Below are 23,943 nucleotides of genomic sequence, written 5' to 3'. Positions count from 1 at the left end.
CTCTGGAACCCGTTCTCAAAAGATTTCGTTTTGGGGCACCCAAAACACCGGTGCCGTGTGGACGCCAGGCTGAAACGATAAACAATTTTATCAGATTCACCTGAATCCGTTGCCGTGTGGACAGGGCCTTAGGCTTGATCACTGTGTACCTCTCCAGGTTCAACAAGGTCAACATCACCTTTCCTAGGGGTGTGAGTATGGACGACATTTTTGAGTCACAGGGTGTAAGTTTCAGGACCTGATGCACCGAGTGTATGATGTTTATAATATTGCATCACGGTCACTTTGTGAATTTGTTGAATTCAATGAACATGGGATGAACAATACTTGATTATGCTTTTGCATGTACCATACCATATACCAAAAGCATAAAGTATTATTCATTAAGTGTTCATAGGACCATCATTACATTTGTAACTAGCATTTTTATTTTCATGGGAGTACAAATAAGCAGTCAGGGTCGAAGCTCATGAGACAAATAAAGACCACATTCATAATCATGAACGTGGTAAAATGATGCTAAGTGGTGGTTTAAATAAGGCTATTAGAATCTCATCTCATCATCTCTAGCCGCTTTATCCTTCTACAGGGTCACAGGCAAGCTGGAGCCTATCCCAGCTGACTATGGGCGAAAGGCGGGGTACACCCTGGACAAGTCGCCAGGTCATCACAGGGCTGACACATAGACACAGACAACCATTCACACTCACATTCACACCTACGGTCAATTTAGAGTCACCAGTTAACCTAACCTGCATGTCTTTGGACTGTGGGGGAAACCGGAGCACCCGGAGGAAACCCACGCGGACACGGAGAGAACATGCAAACTCCGCACAGAAAGGCCCTCGCCGGCCCCGGGGCTCGAACCCAGGACCTTCTTGCTGTGAGGCGACAGCGCTAACCACTACACCACCATGCTGCCCCGGCTATTAGAATATACTGCATTTAAAAAATACATAAATAGAACCAACTAAATGTATATTAGAAAATACTATGGTCAGGTACAAAAGAAAATAACTGCACAATTGGAATTAAAGCCAAAAAAAAAAAAAAAAAGCTCTAGCTGTAAAATAAATATAGTAAATCCATAGCCTGAAATCTGCATGATAAATTAACTAGGGATTATGTTCTTGAGAAAGTTGTAATAATAAATCTGGTATTAAAACATCTGGAAATGTTCAGGACTCAGGCTTGATATCAACAGGTGATTGTGACCATGATTTGATATAAAATTAGTATCCGGAAAAGGCCTCGTCTTTGACTGATTTTGGACCAAATCATGAATACTTAAATAATGACATGATTTAAATTGGGTGATTTCAATGAGTTTTACCTTATTATTGCCCTGAATTGACTCACTTCCAACTTTTTGGCATGATTTCCAGTTTGGCAACAAATGCATGAGAAGCTTAATGAAATGTTTAAAATGTTCCTCAAAGACAGACAGTAAGGGATTTGGATATTTGACCCTATACGGTGCATAATATCTCATCTCATCTCATTATCTCTAGCCGCTTTATCCTGTTCTACAGGGTCGCAGGCAAGCTGGAGCCTATCCCAGCTGACTACGGGTGAAAGGCGGGGTACACCCTGGACAAGTCGCCAGGTCATCACAGGGCTGACACATAGACACAGACAACCATTCACACTCACATTCACACCTACGCTCAATTTAGAGTCACCAGTTAACCTAACCTGCATGTCTTTGGACTGTGGGGGAAACCGGAGCACCCGGAGGAAACCCACGCGGACACGGGGAGAACATGCAAACTCCACACAGAAAGGCCCTCGCCGGCCACGGGGCTCGAACCCGGACCTTCTTGCTGTGAGCTGACAGCGCTATCCACTACACCACCGTGCCGCCGTGCATAATATCATTAAACAATTCAAGGAATCTGAAGGAAATTCAGCGTACAAAGGGCAAGGACACAAACCTAAGGTGAACATAATCCCTGAGGCCTCAGACGGTGCTGTGTCAAGAACCGTCAGTCATATATAAGCCGCTGTAACCACATGGGCTTGGGAGTACTTTGGCAAACTTTTGTCAAGCACTACAATACCAAGTTATATTCTCAAATGCTGGTTAAAACTTTACTGTACAAAAAGAAAACCTTATGTTACAAAGTTTTAACTGACATTTGTGGATATCCAGAAGTGCTATTGACTTTTCTCTGGGCTTGGAAGCATCTGGGATGGACCATCACACAGTGGAAATGTGTACTCTAGACAGACAAATCATTATTCCAGATCTTTTTTTTTTGTACGAACTGTGCGCTTTGGACCAAAGATGAAAAGGGCCACCCCACACAAAAAGTTCAAAATATAGGGTGTGTGTATGGGGTTGTGTCAGTGCCCTTGGCAAAGGTAACTTGCACTTCTGTGATGGCAGCATTAATGCATAAACGGACACTTAAATTTTGGAGTAACATATACTGCCTTCAAGACATCTTTTCCAGGGATATTTTAACAAGACAATGCAAAAACATGTTCCGCACACATTAGAGGCATGGCTATGGAAGAAGAGGGTACTTGACCCCTCTGTCCCAAATCGAGAACGTGTGGTGAATTTTGAAACAAAAAATATGACAAAGATGACTCCATGCTTTTGCACATCTAAAGACATGTTTGCAGGAAGAATGGGACAAAATAACACCTGAAATGCTTCGTCACATGGTGTCTTCAGTCCCCTGCTGTGAGAAGGAATGGTACCTTTATGAAGTGATAAATACTTTACTGTCCCAACTTTAAACAAAATTATACGGAGAAGAAACACAGCATTTATCAGACAATTGTTGCAAGCAATGTATGTAAAGGGAGCCTGAAGACTCATAGGTAAAAATCAGCTGTTGAAATGATAATGTAATCTGAGAGTTACTGAATTTTAGCGTGGACAGGAAAGTATCTAGAAGTTTTAACCCTAATGTTTAAACTGTGTATGTGTCACTATCAATTTTAGTCAATGCTCAGGGTTACAGTAGATCTGGACCCTATCCTAAAGAATGCTGGCTCTGAGGTGAACTGATGTACCGATACATACTGGATAACTGGAGGGCAAAACTGTGGGTTTAAAATATGCATTACTTTTAGAGTTTTAATATATAACAAAATTAGAATTAGAACTCACAAACTATTGGCATTTATTTAAAACTGGTGTTTTGCTGCTTACATTTATACAATAAATTACACAACTTCTGTCCTGTGATGTACTTGATCAATACAATTGAATTTGTCACATTCGCACTCTCAATATGGTCTCAATTTTACAGTCCATATATAGAATGGAAAATACTTTAAAATCACATTAAAAGCAAAAGCACAGTTTAGACTAAAAGAAGATGGACAAAACAGGAAAGAAAAAGCATGTATGAAAATCAGAAACTAAAAACTGTGCCACAAAAAGCCATTTAATTAAAAAAAAGGGTTTTACCACAGACGATACATTTAAAAGTATAAACTGTACAAAAAGTAGTATATTATTAACAGTGCAAGATATTAAATAGATTACCTCAAAACACAACTCTCAATATACAAATGTATTACAAAGGCAGATGACTCCACATGAGTGCCACCCACCTGCAAATGGGGAAACACTGGAGGTGACTTCAGTATTTTACACATACATATTTTTCATTATAAATAAAGATCTACATCATGGCAAGCCTTTTCCTGGTCAAGAAATGGCAGACAAACCAATTAATTGAGTCGGAACATTTTCAAGGAAACAAAGGTAAAACGCATTGCATAAGAGCATGAGACGTTTTTACAGAGCACCACAATTGATTTAATCTATGAATGCAGGTCATTCATATGCAGGGCATTCATCAAGACATTCTTGTCTTAATAGGGGACAGACAGACAGACAGACAAAAAACTAAGCCACTGTTATTCCTGTCTATAAATGCAGTATTGTTGCCACTTCACAGAAAGGATATAGTCTACATATGGCATGTTTATTGCTCAAAACTTAAAACACATAAAAAGATTGTTGTATGCATTCTGACACCCTATTCCACCCAATTTATCAGGAAAAAAAGTACACTTGAGTGCATTTAGCTTGAAGAGGAAACAGTTGTCAATAGAAAATAGTGCTTCCTGTGGCTCCGTTTTGAATCCTCCGTTTTTGTGCCTCAGGTCTTTACGTCAGGTGACTATTAATCAGAGTTAGTTCTGTCCCATAGTATAGGGGCTTCGCTGGGAGCTGGTTAAGTGCCATGTGCTGTAGGAGGATCTTTCCCGTCACCTGCACTCAAGTGAGAGCCCAGAGTTCTGTGAGGAGCCTGAGACTGTGGGCTCAGCAAGCGTCAACATAACAGCTGCTGTCAGTGAACTCGATGATGGCGAGGAAGCAGAGGAGTACAACGCTGCTGCTACACCTGCTCAGGTCAAAAGTACTCAAGTTTAAAATTTGCTTCACTTTCAAAGTAATGTGATTAGAGATAGAAAATAGTTATAACTTAAATATTTAAGAGATACAAAACATAAGTACATATGACTATACATCAATTTTAATAATAATAATTAATTTTATTTATAAGCGCCTTTCATGACACTCAAGGACACTTTACAAGAATAAAACAAAAAAAAAAAACAGATAAAAACTACACAATATAAAATGGAAAGGGGGGGAATGCAATTTACAGGGAATAAGCTAAACAGCAGATAGAAACTAAACAGCAAAATTTAAAAAAAAAAAAGAGAGAAAAACAATGCAAATTACAAATAGGCTATTTTGAACAGGTGAGTTTTGAGTCTAGATTTGAAAAGAGGACGAGAATCAATATTGCAGATATCAGGTGGGAGGGAGTTCCAGAGTTTGGGAGCAGAGCAGCTGAAAGCTCTGCTCCCCATGGTGCTAAGGCGGGCAGAGGGCACGGTGAGATGAGTGGACGAGGAGGATCTGAGCGAACGGGTGGAAGTTGCGATATGGAGGAGATTTGACAGATTGGGGGGGGGGGGGGGGGGGGGGCAAGATTGTGGATGGCCTTGAATGTATAAAGGAGAATTTTGAAATCAATTCTGTACTTAACTGGGAGCCAGTGGAATCGTTGTAGGACGGGTAATGTGGTGGAATGAGGGAGTTTTGGAGATAATGTGAGCAGCTGCAGGATTACAGCTACAATTTGAGGCTACTGATTACACGATTCCCCTGTTTTAGGAAAGCATAAGAAGGTTTAATGCGGTTATTCTTGTGATTTTGGAGAATGTGCATATATGATATTTGGTGATGTAAGGGGTGGCACCAGCTATATACCTCCTTTCAGTTCAGCAGTTGCTCATCATCAAATAAGGACTGCTGTGAGGTCCAGCCTCATTTCTCTCCCCAATGTCTGTCTCACCTAGCTAGTTTGTGCAAAGTTTTTGATACATTAAAACTTTTAAATCAGCTACTTGCTCCACTGCTTTATAATAACAAATATACTTTATTTGGTGAGTCCACAGGCACACTGCTTTTGAGAGTTTTTGTCAAACTTTTTGCCTGCTGTAGTGAGTTTCTAATTTAGCTTGTGAGTCTCTAAACAAGAGCTTGTGGTCTAGCCAACCTGTCCTCAGTGATGTGGCTTTTCTTACAGAAGAAAAAAAAAACATCACAATGTCTACCCAGTTTACTTTGGATTATCCAAGGTAAGCTTAGATGCCACCTGATGCACTTGTATTTTCTGTGACCTCAATCGCCTGTACTGTTCGAAAGGTATATGTGACATTTGTTGGAATAATGTTCAGACAAGGAACAATGGAACAAGGAGGGAACAAGGAGGGTCCTGTACCCTCCAGATTTATTGAGTTACCCCAGAGGTCTGGTCTCCAGCTATTGGGGACTAAGCAAACATTCTCCTTAGCTCCAGCTGCTGTCACTGGTCACAGTTTACAATGATATGAATATACTCAACCACTGTATAAACAAGCATCACCTTTATAGGATATATAGGCTAGCTTGCCAGCTGCAAAGCACGAGACGGATACTTCCTTATTCATACCGTTTTGCCTTGTAGCTTAAAAGCAGTGGCTCTACCCGTCACTAGGCGTTACCTGCCACTAGGTAGTGGAGTACCCCTACCTGATAAAACCTACAGGAATCACAGTTTTTCACAAGTTATCCCATCAATGGATTTTTTTTTCTTCCCTGATGCCATGGGCATATTCCAGGATGACAATGCCAGGACTCATCAGGCTCAAGTTGTGAAAGAGTGGTTCAAAAATCATAAGGAATCACTTTCACACATGAATTGGCCACCACAGGGCCCTGCCCTTGACTCTATTGAAAGTCTTTGGGATGTGCTGGAGAAGACTTTACAGAATGGTTTGACTATCCTGTCATCAATACAAGATCTTAGTGAAAAATTAATGCAAATCTGGATGGAAATAAATGCTGTGTTGAAGGTTGTTGAAACAATGCCATGGCAAATACAGGCCATAATCAAAGCTAAAGGTAGTCCAGTGAAATATTGTGTGCGACTTTTCTTTGGCCAGGCAGTGTATCAGGAAATGAAAGCTGAATTTCTGACTTTTATCATGTTCATCTTTTGATCTTGAATTCAAATGTCTTCAGTATATAGCAAAAACAAAGGAACTGACCTTACTGTTTCAATATTTTCAGAGGGTACGGACATTTGTTCACAGCATTGTCTATTGTATAGTTCAGAGACTACTGTATACTTGTCTGTATTTATTGTATTTGTTGACATGTCCGTCACTGTGTTATCTTCTTGTCATGGTGTCCCGTGTTAATTATCGCACCATGATTCTGGCAGAACTAAATTTTTTTTTTCCTAACTTTACATCTGTCTGTTATGAGAGGAATGAAAATAAAAGCCTACTTACTGAACTATGGATATCACATAAGCATTTTAGAGAGACGAATTTGAACTTTTCTACCTTATTCCTCAAAATTCTAGAAGAATAACTCCTACCTCAGGAAAATGAACAGTCATACGACTAATATGTACTACCAGAAAATACCCATGGTCTGTTGATGTCATGAGATCACATATTTCAGGCACTTCTAATAAACATCTCATCTCATTATCTCTAGCCGCTTTATCCTGTTCTACAGGGTCGCAGGCAAGCTGGAGCCTATCCCAGCTGACTACGGGCGAAAGGCGGGGTACACCCTGGACAAGTCGCCAGGTCATCGCAGGGCTGACACAGACAACCATTCACACTCACATTCACACCTATGGTCAATTTAGAGTCACCAGTTAACCTAACCTGCATGTCTTTGGACTGTGGGGGAAACCGGAGCACCCGGAGGAAACCCACGTGGACACGGGGAGAACATGCAAACTCCACACAGAAAGGCCCTTGCCGGCCACGGGGCTCGAACCCGGACCTTCTTGCTGTGAGGCGACAGCACTAACCACTACACCACCGTGCTGCCTCTAATAAACATGCCAATTTAAAAAAAAATTTAAGGTTCCTTTAATTTTAATCCTCTGAAATGCAGTCACTATTTCAGACACAGTTCAGACAAATTGGATTAGTAAATACTCATCTCATCTCATTATCTCTAGCCACTTTATCCTTCTACAGGGTCGCAGGCAAGCTGGAGCCTATCCCAGCTGACTACAGGCGAAAGGCAGGGTACACCCTGGACAAGTCGCCAGGTCATCGCAGGGCTGACACAGACAACCATTCACACTCACATTCACACCTACGGTCAATTTAGAGTCACCAGTTAACCTAACCTGCATGTCTTTGGACTGTGGGGGAAACCGGAGCACCCGGAGGAAACCCACGCGGACATGGGGAGAACATGCAAACTCTCCACAGAAAGGCCCTCGCCGGCCACGGGGCTCGAACCCGGACCTTCTTGCTGTGAGGCGACAGCACTAACCACTACACCACCATGCTGCCTCTAATAAACATGCCAATTTAAAAAAAAAATTTAAGGTTCCTTTAATTTTAATCCTCTGAAATGCAGTCACTATTTCAGACACAATTCAGACAAATTGGATTAGTAAATACTCTTTAATTAAATCTAATATTCTGCTCTTTAAAGGGTACCTGCAGTGAAAAATACATTTATTATACATTTTGCACAAATGCATTTTGCCTACTTTATTTTGTCACACTGTGTTGCATAAAACAACATTCTTTTGTATTCCTGCTCACTTTTGTATTAAAATTCTTTTGTATTCCTGCTCACTCAAGTATACCAAAGTGCACCTGGCTATCAACAAATTTACATCACATCCCGGACGCATATTGGTTGACCATGTGCAATAAAACTTGATGTGCTCTTGGACTTTTAATTTTATGATAGCTAAACAGGTGACTGCACTTGTGTACATTATTATATTTAGGACTTGTATCATCAATATCAATCATGTTTAAATGCTGTACCGGTACCCTTTAAACTCACAGTAAGTTATTTTAAAGCCAAATAAACGTGGAAAACTGAAAACTTACTTTCCCGCTCCTTTTTCTTCATACGTTTTCGTCTTCTGTCAATGGAAGCCACTTCAGATTTGAGCAATAGATAGTGATTTCGGATGTCTTGCAATTTCTCCTGAAGGAATGCTATCTTCTCTAGGCTACTCATCTTTTCTAAATCAGCTGCAAAAGCAAGTTTGAAAGAGAAATAAGGCCAAATATTTAAAAGTATTTCACATTCACAATTTGATTACAGAATTCACTAAGCTAAAGGTGGGACTGCATTCAGTTCTTTAAATGGATAACCTTGAACTGTGTAAAATACTCACACATTTGAAAACTCCACTTGTAAGTACGGGAACCTTGGCTGCTGCTATACTGTTCTTTGGGACACAGATGCTCCGAGTCCCCTTGTTTCTGGTATTTATGGGATGGGGGTGTCCGAGCAGAGCCCTTGGGTGGAGTTATGGCCTTCATATCCTGTGTGCTGCTCTTGGACATGAGCGATTTGGCAGTGTTCTCAATGAGACATTGGTCCTCACTGTCACTGCTGTTGGCTAGAGAGTAAGAAATGTTTCTTAAAACTGATTGGGTCAGATGTAAAATTAGTTTTTACATAACTGAATTGGGCACATGATTCCAAATGATTATTATCACCACCTCCCTCTCTGTTGTACATACAGAAGATTATAGGAACTACAAAAAATGTTCTGTTCATCAATATTTACATCAAAATATGCAGCAAATGTAAATAGTTGATTATTTTATTGATGTTACCTATTTTGTGGTTCTTTTTGGTATGCAAGTTCAAGGTCTTGTGACTTTGTTTGTGTTTCTTTGATGCTCCACCTCCCTGGGAGTCTTTAGGCCGCTTCTGATTGGATGATGAGACTAGGTAATGAACCAGCAAGCAAGAGAGAAGCAACAATAAGGTTACATGTTCAATCTTTTTAAGACTTGGAGGGTTTATTGAAGTAGCTTACTGATGTATAATACTGATGGGCAAACTAATATGTTCATTCATTATCCTGGCAAATCCAGAGCCAATCCCAGCAACACTAGATCACCCTGGATGTGTCACCAGTTCATCACAGGGCAACATGCACATGCACACCCCCTCATTCACAACTACATCCAATTTAACATTGCTAATCCACCTACTGGTATGTTTTTGGACAGTGAAACAGGAGAACCTGGAGGAAACCCATGCAAAAATTGGGAGAACTTAAACTCTGCCCAGACTGGAATCTGGACTCAGAATTGAACCCCAGGACCCTGAAGTTGTGTGGCAGCAATGTGAGCAAAAGAAAAATCTGCAAAAATAAAATTCTCATTACCTACCTTTGGATTTCTGCTCACTCTCCTGCTGACTGCTGCTGCTCAAACTCAGGCTACAGCTGCTGTTGCTGGACAGGTTTGCATCAAAAGCTTTGGATGGGGATCCTGACTGCTCTTCCTGAGACAGCATGTGAAACTCACAGCTAACAATATCCATCTCCACTGTACTAGTGTCAGACTCACTGCGCCCACCAACACACTCTTCTATCAAAGGCCCAGCTGGTGAGGATGTGACTGGAGAGCAGGATGCCAGGGCAGAATTCTGAGGAGGTGGTGAGGATGAGTGCATCTCACGTAACACCTCAGCAGACTCTGGTGTGGTGGGTGGTGTGTTGAGGATGGAGTTGCTTCCACTGCTGGGATACTCCTGGTTCTTATCTTGGCTCTCCTGTGACTCCTCAGGTGTTTCACTTTTCTGCTCAGGGTCAGGCTCACTCAGGCCAGGTACCACTGGAGGAGGAGAATTTGCAGCTTCAGTATCTGAATCAGAAAACAATTCTTTCAGAGTCTTCTTAGGCCATTGAGCCTGAATACTGGACCATACATCCTTCTGGCCTTTGGTACGGCAGCCAGGTGTCCTGTCATCCATTCCAGATATCATTTTAGCTCGCTTGTCAGGGATTTCCCAGAATGCCAAAGACTGGCCACCCTTGGCCTTTTCCTTCAGGCCATTGTACTTCTTTGAGGTTGCGTCCTTGGCTTTGTGGTGAATTAGTAACTCTTCTTTGGCCTGGGATTCCATAAGAGGACCACCCTCATCCTCAGAACTGCTACTGGAATGCATGCCTCCATCCCGAGGACTAATGTTTCTCTCTTCCAGCTTCTTAAGTGAACTTTCTGACAGCCAGTCACTCAACTTGCTGCCCCTGGTTTTGCCTTTACGTTGGATTTTGTGTGTACATTCAGTAGTTCCATCAGCTTTTTTTCTCCTGATGCTTGAGGCCTCTCCTTCTGTTACTAACTGTTTATTTGTTTCTGGACTGTACTGGCTGGATGACACCTCTGTGGTACCCATATTCACTGAATCTGTGTCCCTCTCACTAGATGGCTCGCTTTCCCATTGTAGGGCTGTATATAGGCATTCTGGAGAAGCTCTTTTCTGAGGGCTTAGCTGGCCTGCTAGATGGTCACTATTATGGTCACCTTCTTCATACTGCTCATGTTTGCTGTGATCTTTGGAGGTCTCAGGGGCTAACACACACACACACACACACACACACACACACACACACACAAAACTTAAGTAACAGTCAGAGTAGGCTTTTGTCTTCATCAAAGTGGAGCAACAATGGTGGCTCTGTTGTGAAGTGATTTTAAAGGAAATATAGTCGTTCAGGAATCAAGAGCCTAATTTATCAACCATACATATGCATAACCCTCATCATGTGTATGCAGGAACACCTCATGGAAGAAAAGTGTTATATCAAGGTAATTATGAGGAGCTTCCATTCCACTTATACAGTAGATCAGGGGTGTCAAACCTGATCCATAAAGGGCCTTGTGGCTGCAGGTTTTCATTCCAGCCATGCAGCAGCACACCTGACTTGGCTCATTCAATCAACTGAACTGTCTTCACACAGTCAAATACTTGCAGCCACACCCACCCTTGATTAAAGGGTGGGTGTGTCAGTTGATTGAATAAGCCAAATCAGGGTGCTGCTGCATGGCTGGAATGAAAACCTGCAGCCACACGGCCCTTTATGGATCAGGTTTGACACCCCTGCAGTAGATAGTTTTCACATGACGTCACAGAGTCGGGGATTCCCTAGTGGCGGCCATCTTGCGGGTCAAGCTTACCGTACGGGTCACTGAGCACACATTGTAACGCGCGAGTACAAAGTCTTCAAAAGAACCCAAGCAGGCTATTTAAAGCTAGCAATGGTGCACACCTGTTGTATTCACAGCTGTCGTAATAGGTCAGATGATGACGTCAAGCGGAGCTTTTATGGAATTCCCACTGTACGGGAGCACGAAGGCGAGCAAACAAATAAACTCAGCATACAAAGGAGAAATCTATGGCTTGCGAGAATCAACTGCAAGGATTATCAGCCTTCCAAACACAGCAAAGTCTGCTCCGATCATTTTATAAGTGGTAAGTTGTTTAAATAAACAATCAATTGTGTTTAAGTTTGTTTTTGCAAACCAAAACATCGTGTAAACAATCTCTTGAGAATGCCTAACTGGAACCGCTGAGTGTACGTTTACATTGTAATGTACACTTAATATCGCTCGTTTGTCACGTTTCTATTTGACACTTGTCACTTCACTCACGCAAGGGTCATTTTTGAAAAACATTTTAGGTCTATTCTGTATGCAGGGATGCAAACAGCGCGCCTTTTGGTGGATGCCGCCTTTTTCACGGCTGAATCGCGCAAAGCCGATTTTTTTTTTTGGGGGGGCGTTGGAGTGTCTGATTATAATTTCAAAGTAAATTCTGTATTAAAATTACTAAATAAGCAAATCCGTTACAGTCCATGAAACATAGGAAGTATAAGGATGAGAAAAAAAAACAGTGAATCAGAAAGCTGCGCACATTTGCGCAGCTTCGCGCAAATGTGCGCAGCTTTCCGATGCAAAGTAATATTGCACAGTATTCATAATAGTCTTAAATCAACTCGATATTATACACACATATATTTATATGCAGTGCTGAGAGCTCTAAAATTCCAATGTTTACATACCTTGGCTATAATTAGGACACGACTGTCACTTGTTTTTATATGGTGGACTTCACGGACCCAGCCACAGACAAAATAATTGTATGACTCCAGCGACTTGTATGCTTTGAGGTCGTCAAGTGTGTAGGCACTTTTACTATTCACGAAATAGTTCACAATATCAGGGTACGATATGGATGGCAGCCCTGCATGGTCACTTGAAAATGCATCTTTGTCCACTTCGTAGGGGTCAATTCCCCCAATCAAGGCCAGTTTGGCTGCATACCGTTGTCGTGAGATGTCGTCCAATGTATCCATATACTTCCGTTTGCTTGATTTTGCCAACATTGATCTTTATTTTAGAAAACTGACTATATAACTTTGTAAATTCATCCGAGATAACGTAGCCAGTAATGGCGATGGTCCTTTGTTTGCCCCACAATATGGTGGCTGGAGGGCGTTCCCCGGAATGCCGTGACGTCAGTGAAAACTATCTATTGTCAATTATATCGGCATAAGTGAGAGTAATTACTGATTTCAGTATTCACAAGATACTGTATGGACAGATGACACAGACAGGATGTAAAGTAAAATTGTATGTAAGGCACGTTTAAAGATCGACTGGGATTATGTCTTGTTTGAAAATTTGGCTCATGCAGCTTTGCTGAGGGAATATGTTTGTAAGTACCACTGGAAACTCAGTGCTGAGAATAAGGAGAGAATCTTCAATTGATTGTTTGTACAGTGCAGTTTTAATTATGGGTACTGTAGATGTCAAACAGAAATTGGAGACCATACTGGGATTTCTCAACCAACTAGGAGTTGAATAATGATAGGTCATATCTTCATTCATAGCGCTCACACTGTGATACATTACATTTCCAAAAGCAGCAGCGGAAAAGAGCAAAATGATGAATTTTCATGCCATTGGAGAGTTTCTAAATGTAATTGGGGAAATACAATGCACAAACATACTCATTTTTTTGTATTTATTTATTAGACAAAACTCAAAATTCGAAAATAACCAGTTTTGCTTTGTGCTACTTTATGCTATTTCATACAACAGTATTTATACTGTCACTGAAGCCTGTAATGACATTTTTAGACCTTTTGACATGCTTTACTGTGGTGCTTAAAAGTTTGTGAACCCTTTAGAATTTTCTATATTTCTGCATAAATATGACCTAAAACATCAGATTTTCACACAAGTCCTAAAAGTAGATAAAGAGAACCCAGTTAAACAAATGAGACAAAAATATTATACTTGGTCATTTATTTATTGAGGAAAATGATATTACACATCTGTGTATCCAATATTACACATCTGTGAGTGACAAAAATATGTGAACCTCTAGGATTAGCAGTTCATTTGAAGGTGAAATTAGAGTCAGGTGTTTTCAATCAATGGGATGACAATCAGGTGTGAGTGGGCACCCTGTTTTATTTAAAGAACAGGGATCTATCAAAGTCTGATCTTCACAACACGTTTGTGGAAGTGTATCATGGCACGCACAAAGGAGATTTCTGAGGACCTCAGAAAAAGCGTTGTTGATGCTCATCAGGCTGGAAAAGGTTATAAAACAATCTCTAAAGAGTTTGGACTTCACCAATCCACAGTCAGACAGATAGTGTACAAATGGAGAAAATTCAAGACCATTGTTACCCTCCCCAGGAGAGGTCAACCAACACTGCTCTCCAAAAAGAACATTGCTGCTCATCTGCAGTTTGCTAAAGATCACATGGACAAGCCAGAAGGCTATTGGAAAAATCTTTTGTGGACGGATGAGAACAAAATAGAACTTTCTGGTTTAAATGAGAAGCATTATGTTTGGAGAAAGGAAAAAACACTGCATTCCAGCATAAGAACCTTATCCCATCTGTGAAGCATGGTGGCAGTAGTATCATGGTTTGGGCCTGTTTTGCTGCATCTGGGCCAGGACGGCTTGCCATCATTGATGGAACAATGAATTCTGAATTATACCAGCGAATTCTAAAGGAAAATGTCAGGACATCTGTCCATGAACTGAATCTCAAGAGGAGGTGGGTCATGTAGCAAGACAACGACCCTAAGCACACAAGTTGTTCTACCAAATAATGGTTAAAAAAGAATAAAAAGTTAATGTTTTGGAATGGCCAAGTCAAAGTCCTGACCTTAATCCAATCGAAATGTTGTGGAAGGACCTGAAGTGAGCAGTTCATGTGAGGAAACCCACCAACATCCCAGAGTTGAAGCTGTTCTGTATGGAGGAATGGGCTAAAATTCCTCCAAGCTGACGTGCAGGACTGATCAACAGTTACCGGAAATGTTTAGTTGGAGTTATTGCTGCACAAGGGGGTCACACCAGATACTGAAAGCAAAGGTTCACATACTTTTGCCACTCACATATGTAATATTGGATCATTTTCCTCAATAAATAAATGACCAAGTATAATATTTTTGTCTCATCTGTTTAAGTGGGTTCTCCTTATCTACTTTTAGGACTTGTGTGAAAATCTGATGATGTTTTAGGTCATATTTAAGCAGAAATATAGAAAATTCTAAAGGGTTCACAAACTTTCAAGCACCACTGTATATTATCCATAACAAGCAGCACCATGAGCAGGCTACTGTGATTTTTAAAGGGAAGTCGTTGACCATACATAGCGACTTGGAAGCTTTTTTTTTAAAAAATATAAATCAATGTGGCAGTGCATTAGCACATCATTTTTGAATGTGTGAAGATTCATCACTGGTCATTATACGGCTTTGCATACGTACAGTGGTATGCAAAAGTTTAGGCACCCCTGGTCAAAATTACTGTTACTGTGAACAGTTAAGCAAGTTGAAGATGAAATTAACTCCAAAAGGCATAAAGTTAAAGATGAAACACACTTTTCAACATTTTAAGCAATATCGGTGTATTATTTTGGTTTTGTACAATTTTAGAGTGAAAAAAGGAAAGGAGTAACTTGCAAAAGTATGGGAACCCTAGGAGATTTGAGCATTCAGATCACTTTGACCAAGGTCTCAGACCTTAATTAGTTTGTTAGGGTTATGGCTTGTTCACATTCATCATTACGAAAGGCCAGGTGATGCAAATTTCAAAAGCTTTATAAATACCCAGGCTGCTCTAACCTAGTCCCGAAAATCAGCAGCCATGGGTTCTTCTAAGCAGCTTCTTACCACCCTGAAAATGAAAATGGTTGAGGCCCACAAAGCAGAAGGCTATAAGAAGATAGCAAAACATTTTCAGGTTGCCATTTCCTCAGTTCGAAATGTAATTAAGAAATTGCAGTTAACAGGAACAGTGGAGGTCAAGATAAGGTCTGGAAGACCAGGAAAAATTTCAGAGAGAGCTGCTCATAGGATTGCTAGAAAGGCAAATCAGAACCCCTGCTACTGCAAAAGACCTTCAGGAAGATTTAGCAGACTCTGGAGTTGTGGTACATTGTTCTACTGTTCAGCGACACTTGCACAAATATGGCCTTCATGGAAGAGTCATCAGAAGAAAACCTCACCTGTGTCCTCACCACAAAATTTAGCGTTAGAAGTTTGCAAAAGAACATCTAAACAAGCCTGATGCATTTTGGAAACAAGTCCTGTGGACCGATGAGGTTAAAATGGAACTCTTTGGCAGTAACAAGCAAAAGTATGTTTGGAGAAAAAAAAGGGCACAGAATTTCATGAAAAGAACACCTCTCCAACCATTAAGCATGGGGGTGGATCAATCATGCTTTGGGGTTGTGTTGCAGCCAATGGCACGGGGAACATTTCATGGGTAGATGGAAGAATGGATTCAATGAAATTCCAGCAAATTCTGGAAGCAAACATAACCCCATCTGTAAAAAAAAAAAAAAAAAAAGCTGAAGCTGAAAAGAGGATGGCTTCTACAAATGGATAATGATCCTAAACACACCTCAAAATCCACAACAGACTACCTCAAGATGTGCAAGCTGAAGGTTTTACACCATGGCCCTCACAGTCCCCTAATCTGAACATCATTGAAAATCTGTGGATAGACTTCAAAAGAGCAGTGCATGCAAGACGGCCCAGGAATCTCTCAGAACTGGAAGACTTTTGCAAGGAAGAATGAATGAAAATTCCTCAAACAAGAATTGAAAGACTCTTGGCTGGCTACAAAAAAACATTTACAAGCTGCTATTACTTGTCAAAGGGGGTGCTACTAGGTACTAACCATGCAGGGTGCCCAAACTTTTGCTTCAGGCCCTTTTCCTTTGTTGCCATTTTGAAAATGTAAAAGATGAAAATAAAAAATTGTTTTTGCTTAAAATATAAAGGGAATGAGTCATCTCACTTTATGGCTTTTGGAGATCATTTCATCTTCAACTTGCTTAACTGTTCACAGTAACAGTAATTTTGACCAGGGGTGCTCAAACTTTTGCATACCACTGTATGTGTGATGTACTAATTTTCTTGTGCATATGGGCAGCTCAAATTTAGAACTTGCTCCACACATGCTTTGATAAATGAGACCCCAGTTATATCAGTTTAGTTTTTAGCAACTATGATGAGAAACATTAGGAACACTGAGTAGGCAAAATTGTTGTTAAGTAGTGCACTGGTGGGTGCACTACTTAGTAAGTAAACAGCTCTTCCAATTGTTTTTATTTTTCCAGTATGAAGAAACCACTGTCCACCCTCTTATTTTCTTTTGGCCTGTGCTTCCAAGGTTTGCAAATTCACAGCCTTAAACACAAATGGGTACAGTGGCATCCAGAATTATGGCAATTTATAATAAAAATTGAGCAAAACCACATGAATTATTGTATGAAATGAAAAGGAAGGAATGATTTACATTTAATTTGGTATTTGTGGAAAATCTTAATTGTGTGTGCCTGTGTGTAAAATTGCGCACAAGTCGTCTAACTAATGTAAACTTCGATTGACTGACTTCAAATAATATAATTTGCAGGGATTACTGCACTTTTATATATGGATTATACTACCAAGCTTAAATTGCTTATTTATTGACATTTACGAATGTTGAGTGCATTCGTCGTTGGCTACAGGAGCTATGGAATACTTCTAGAGCAGGCTAATTTTTTCTGTTTTGCCGATTGTTTTCGTGATTAGAATACTCTGTTTATCTGCTGCTTGTATCTGTTGAATACTCCGCGTTTATCTGTTGCTTGTTAGGCACGTGCTACTCCATTACCTTGTGTTTACATTTGCTTAGCTACTAGATGGGATTCACCCATCAGTTTCAGGCTACATCCACACGACAACGGCAACGAGATGTTATTTAAAAAAATATCGCGTCCAAATGGGCAACGATCAGTAAAATATCAGGTCCATATGGCAACGCAACGCTTACTGAAAACGATGCAATACACATGCCACACCTCTAGGGGCGCTGTAAGACGGTCCCTTCGGAGACACCAGAACAATAGAAGTAAGGACGCATGCGCATAAACTATTATGCGCGAGACTTCATATTAGCCACAAAGTCAGAAAAATCTGTTTGTAAAATTACATTATAATGACCAAATACAATGAAAAGTATTTTTCCAGTCTCACCTGTGAAAGGTAATCCCATGTGATCTCGTTTGGACGGTAAATCTGTTGGTACAGTTAAACGCAGCACATGAATGAGGCATCTTTATTCTCCGCTTTGACCCATCCAATATGGCAGCGAGGATGACGTATGATTCTACGCGGAAGGCAGCGTCTTTAATGGTCCGGAATAAATTGAATGCTACATGTTGATGGATTAATTTGTTCTTCTACTCCCTTTTTGAGGAATGTAATGTAGGACTTAAACCAACATCTGAAGAGGTGAGATCGCTCCTTTTTTTTCCCCTATTTTTGCTGGCAGGATTGACTCTGCCCTAAGGGCTATTCTCTCTCTCTCTCTCTCACTTTGCACCATTACACAAATATTTACAGTGAAAATATTTTGTAAGCGCATTTCATGAACCAAGTTATAGGATTTGTTGACAACTCGCATCGAGTTCGTTACACTTCTACCCGGCGTGAAGCACTCAGTCATGTGGTTGTGACGTCATCGTAAACAAATCCGTTCTACTCATCCAGACAACTTCGCAATGGCAACGTTGCCAGATCTTTCCACTCTGGAACCTGTTCTCAAAAGATTGCGTTTTGGGGCACCCAAAACGCCGGTGCCGTGTGGACGCCAGGCCGAAACGATAAACAATTGTATCGGATTCACCTGAATCCATTGCCGTGTGGACAGGGCCTCAATTGCGCAAGTGATCAGCTGTTTTTCATTTGCTAATTAGCAGGGCTTTTAGTGTGATTTTGAGTGATGCTCCTTCCCAAAATCTCTCCTCCTCTCCTACCACTGCCATAACCTGTTCATTATTACCCCTTTTCCACCAAATCAGTTCCAGGGCTGGTTCAGAGCCAGTGCTGGTTCACAACTCGTTCAACTTGCGAGCCAGCTGAGAACCAGTTTGCTTTTCCATAGCTCGCGGTGCTAAGCGGAGCCACGTCATTACGTCGCTGTATATGTCAGTTACGGCGCTACGTTTACATAAACCTTGGTGCGAATATCAAAGCAAAAACAACACGGAAGAAGCAGCAGCGGCAACAACAACAATAATGGATGACTTCGCGTTTGTACAGCTGCTGCTTCTCGTCGCTTAAAAATGGCGATCTTTCACAGTCTTGTTATTGTTGTTGGTCTTAACAACTCCGCCCCCCCCCGCTGACGTAAGCGGTTCTTTCCTCTGGCCCAGCAGAGAGTTGGTGCTAGCCTGGAACCAGTTTTTCTGGTCCCAGAGCCAGTTCTTTGTCAGTGGAAACAGAAAACCCAGTTCCAAACTAAGCACTGGCCCCGAACCAGCCCTGGAACTGCTTTGGTGGAAAAGGGGCATACGTGTGTCTACCCCATTCCTGTTTGTGCTCTTACCCACCGAAGGTGCTTCCATCGCTATAGCCTCCTATATAGGTTGGAGTGATGCCTCTCCAACCAGTGGCAGAACAACTGCACACAAGGCCCTGGGGCAAAACACCAATCAGGGGCCCCCCCACACACACGGCGAAATTGCTTTTTATATCTAACAAAAAGCAGTTTTTAAGAACGTAGCCTTTGGACCTAGCCATGACGAAATTGCAAACAAACAGAAGGCCTGCGGCATATAATCAGGCTATATTAGAACAGAATTTGCACAAAGTTTTTTTTTATTATTATTTTTTTTTTAAATTTTTTTAAAAGGTCTACATAGCCTGTATTTTCCATTCATTTTTTATTATGTTCCAAATAGACACTAAACAACAACAACAAAAAAAATCCAGCAATCGTGAATGATACACCCTCATTGTGTAAACACGTCTTCAACTACAAAGCTGACACGGAAACCTGCGTTCGTCATTAAAAAGGCATTCGTCAACTATTTGAGGGATGTTAAGCGCTCTTACTCGCTCATGCTCAATTGATAAAATGGCCACTCCACAGAGTCTCTCTTGACCCATTGCGCTCCTGAGATAATTTATCAATTTACTTTGGAGAAAGAGAGCTCTGCTGTTGCAACTGAAATGGGGAGAGTGAGAAAAAGCAAGAAGGCCGTGCACACCTCACTAAATGTAGAAGTTACTGCTGGATGATCTACTACCAGCAACCTGGCCAGGCTAAGCACAGATGTGTGTCTCGCTATCTGCTCCTTGAAACAAGCCCTAAATGACACTAGTTGACCAGGAAAGCTGGAGTCAATATCCCGACTATAGGGATCACACAGTCGACGGGCCACTTCGTATGGCTCCTCGTCCTTGGCATGCTGGAGCGCATTTGGATGAATAGCCTCAAACAAATGAGCAGTCCGATTTAAACTGACAAACCTTTGTGACAGCTGCTGAATGATTACATCAAGGCATGCATAGAACACATTCACCCGAAAATAATGTTCTGCATCGGAAAGCCGACTGTCTTCGTTAAGGTGATCAAAGTGGCGCTTCACTTTTTTCAACCTGGTGGCTACAAATTGCGTTTGACTGCCCCATTTCACAGCCAATGCCAGAGTGGAAGCCTTTGCCTCATCAAACTGCTCCCTGTACTCCTGTAGAGTTCATACAGCATTCTGCAATAATGCAGACGTTTTGAGGAGATCAATGGTCTTCTCCTGCAGTAACTGAAATGGCATTAGTGCACTCCAAAATCTTTGTCTGAAGGCTGATTAAAAATATGAACTGAAATTTAGTAATGGCCTTTTTAAGTGCATCTGCCTCATCTCGTTCATTCGTTTTCTCGCTTGTAAGTGAGAGCTTTAATGAGGTCTCCATATCTGTACTTTAACGCAACAAGCACATTGTAGTGGGAGGACCAGCGGGTTGGGCAGAGGCGTTTCAAAGTTATGTCCCTGCTCTCTGGGCTCAATAAGTAGGCAAGTAATGCCCATCTCTTAACACTGTTGGCAACCACATCATAAAACTGTCTAATCTCTGGGATAGTTTTGACAGAATCATTCAGTACCAAATTCAGACAATGAGCCGCACAGTGCACGTACAAAGCAAGGGGCTCCCGCTCTGCTATTCTCGCTTGAACACCAGAATAAATTCCGCTCATGCTCGCTGCACCGTCATAACCCTGTCCACGGCATCTGGAGAGATCTAAGCCATTCCCTTCAATACAGCTAATAATTTGGCCCTCCAGTTCAGAAGCGGATGCGTTCACAGTTATCTTGAATCCAAGAAAAGCCTCAACTATCCTGATTTCACAGGGGTTTATTTATTTATTTTTTAACCATGATAAGAATGTGTAGCAAAAATGAGAGATATATAGGTCAACTAGTCTGTAATCATGTGAAAACTTGTAGGTTTCAAGGAATTTCCAATGAAATCACGTAAGGCACATTTATTGGGAGGGCCTAAATGTCAAAGGGTGGGGCCCTGTACGGCTATGGTGAGGGCCCAAGGCCCAGGGGCAATGGCCCCACCCACCCCCCTTTAGCTCTGCCCTGGTCTCCAACCTCATCTACCCTTCAGCTACCTCCACTGACACCTTCTGGATCACTGCTGGATTATGGAACTGCCAGTCTGCCACATGGAAGGCTGACTTCATCTCTGCCTACACCTCCTTTTTGTCCCTCCACACCCTTGCACTGACTGAGACCTGGATTTCACCCGACAACACCTGCAGCCCTCTCCACCTTCTTCTCTCACACCCCTTGACTGTCTGGTCATTGAGGTGGTGGTACTGGTTTGTCAATCTCTCAGTTGTGGAAGTTTTCACCTCTTCCACACTCTCACCTCTCCATCTCCTCCTTTGAATTTCACTTTGATTCAGTCTCCTCTCTTGTTAACCTGCTTGTCATTGTTGTTCATCACCCACCAGGCCTTGTGTGATGGTTCTCTGATGAACTGGACATCCTACTCCGCTCCTTCCCAGATGATAGCACCCCACTGATGCTCCTGGGGCCTGGGAGACTTCAATCTTCACCTAGAAGCCTCCCACTCTGCTACCTTCCTTCCATTACTCCACTCTTTTGATCTCTCCCTGCTGCACTCATCTCCAACCCATAAAACTGGCAACCTTTTAGACCTGGTCTTCCTCAGAAACTGCTCTGCCTCAGATCCCACAGAAACCCCTCTCCATCTGTCTGACCACCACTTCATTTCATTCTCCCTCCCTCTTCCTCTCCACCCCTTCTACCCCCACTGTTACAGTTCGTCATAACCTCCGCGCCCTCTCTTCCTCCTCTCTTGCCCTTTAGGTCACTGCTTCCCTCCCTCCTTTGAATATTTCTCCAATCTTCCCACTGAATCTGCTGCATCTTCTCTGCCCTCCTCTCTCTCATCACTTAACACTCTTGTTTCACTCTCCTCTTGTTTCCAGGCCAGCAAGGTTTTCCCTTCCTAGTCCCTGAATGTCCAAAACACTTTGCTTCAACATAAGCAGCCTATGAGCAATGGAGAGGAAGTGAAGAAAATCCAGAGCCCCAGCTGACCTGTCTCACTATCAGGAGGGACTGTCTGAGTTCACAGCTTCACTCATCAGCTAAAATCAAGTTTTATCATTCCAAAATTCATAACTCCATCTCTAACCCTTGTCAACTGTTTTCTATTTTCTCTTCTCTCCACCAGCTGCATCTCAGTCCTCCATCACTGCAGAGGATTTTGCAGTCTTCTTTGAGGAAAAGACTGTGGCCATCTGCAACTCTTTCACCAACCCTGCCTCCCTCTCCCACCCCCTCCCTGTCTCCTCCCCCTTGATCTCCACTCCCCCCCTCTTTCCACTTCTGATGTCTCCCAGCTCCTGCTTTCTTACCATCCTACCACCTGTGCCCTTGATCCAATCTCCATCTCTTCTCCAGACTATCACTCCCAACATCCTCCCATTTATCACCTCCCTTGTCAACTCCTCCTTGTCCTCTGGATACTTTCCCTCCACCTTCAAATGGGCCCACATCACCAGTCTGCTGAAAAAACTCACCTTAGACTCCTTTGTCATCCAGAACTACCGCCTGGTTTCTCTTCTCTCCTTCCTATCAAAGATGCTTGAACATGCTGTTGCTAACCAACACTCCTCTTTTTTTCTCTCAGAACAACCTCCTGGATCCTCACCAAGTTTGGCTTCTGAGCCAGACACTCAACCAAGACTGTGCTTCTCTCCATCAGTGAGGCACTTTATGCAGCATGTCCCACTTCCCTTTGCTCTGTCCTGATCCTCTTAGACCTTTCTGCTGCATTTGACACTGTTGATCACCCCATCCTCCTGTCATCCCCATCAGCTCTGGAGATCTGCAGGACAGCCCTGGATTGGTTCAAGCCCTACCTCTCCAGTTGTTCCTTCCAGGTTAGCTGGTCTGGTACTGTATCAGCACTACACCCACTTATCACTGATGTCCCTCAAGGTTCAGTCCATGGTCCGCTTCTCGTCTCCCTCTACACCCAGTCTCTCAGCACAATCATCTCTGCTTATGGTCTATCCTACCACTGCTATGCTGATGACACTCAATTGTTTCTCCATTTTCCTCCTTATAGCACACAGGTCTCTGCTTGCCTGCATGACATCCAGAGCTGGATAGACAACCATCACCTGAAGCTCAACCCAGGCGAGATGGAGGTGACCTACATTCCCACTCCATCCTCTCTAGCCCTGAACTTTGTCATCCCTCTGGGGGACATCTCTGTGTCACCTTGACCCAGTGTGAATAACCTAGGGGTGGTGTTTGATGACACACTCTCCTCCTCAGCAAACATCGCTGCAGTGACCCAGACATGTAGAGTTCTCCTCTATAACATTTGAAGGATTCGCTTCTTCCTCACCACCCACTCTACTCAGCTCCAGGTCCAAATGCTGAGCCTCTCCCACTTGGACGACTGCAACTCTCTCCTTGCTGCCCTTCCAGCATCTGCCATCAGACCCCTGCAGCCCACCTGGTCTACAACCTCCCTCATTCCTCCCACGTTACCCCTCTGCTTGCTGCCCTTCACTGGCTACCTGTTGCAGTTCACATCAAATTTAAGACATTGGCGCTAGCTTACCAGGCAGTCAAGGGGTCCAGCATACCTCCAGAAGCTGATCAAATCCTACATGCCAGCCAGATCCATACACTTTGCTACCATTGGTCGTCTGGCACCTCCTTTCCTCCACTCCTACTCAGCTCCCTCAAGACAGCT

The 23,943-nt window shown here is 42.3% G+C and overlaps 1 protein-coding gene across 8 annotated transcripts in view; it reads right to left on the bottom strand.

Moving 5' to 3' along the window:
* Positions 1 to 3,383: 3,383 nt before the first annotated feature.
* arid4b (AT-rich interaction domain 4B) overlaps positions 3,384 to 23,943 on the bottom strand; it is a 201,151-nt gene continuing 180,591 nt past the window's right edge. For all 8 annotated transcript variants that reach the window (XM_060925500.1, XM_060925499.1, XM_060925501.1 and 5 more), the window contains 5 exons: positions 9,712 to 10,899; positions 9,148 to 9,261; positions 8,700 to 8,927; positions 8,407 to 8,553; positions 3,384 to 4,373 (listed from right to left, as the gene is read on the bottom strand). In XM_060925500.1, coding sequence (XP_060781483.1) covers positions 4,237 to 4,373; positions 8,407 to 8,553; positions 8,700 to 8,927; positions 9,148 to 9,261; positions 9,712 to 10,899 — 1,814 coding nt within the window. In that variant the 3' untranslated portion in view covers positions 3,384 to 4,236. The remainder of the gene's footprint in view (positions 4,374 to 8,406; positions 8,554 to 8,699; positions 8,928 to 9,147; positions 9,262 to 9,711; positions 10,900 to 23,943) is intronic.

The sequence above is a fragment of the Neoarius graeffei genome, chromosome 7, assembly GCF_027579695.1.
Source record: "Neoarius graeffei isolate fNeoGra1 chromosome 7, fNeoGra1.pri, whole genome shotgun sequence".
Classification (NCBI taxonomy): Eukaryota; Metazoa; Chordata; class Actinopteri; order Siluriformes; family Ariidae; genus Neoarius; species Neoarius graeffei.
This window is presented reverse-complemented; position numbering and strand designations above follow the sequence as displayed.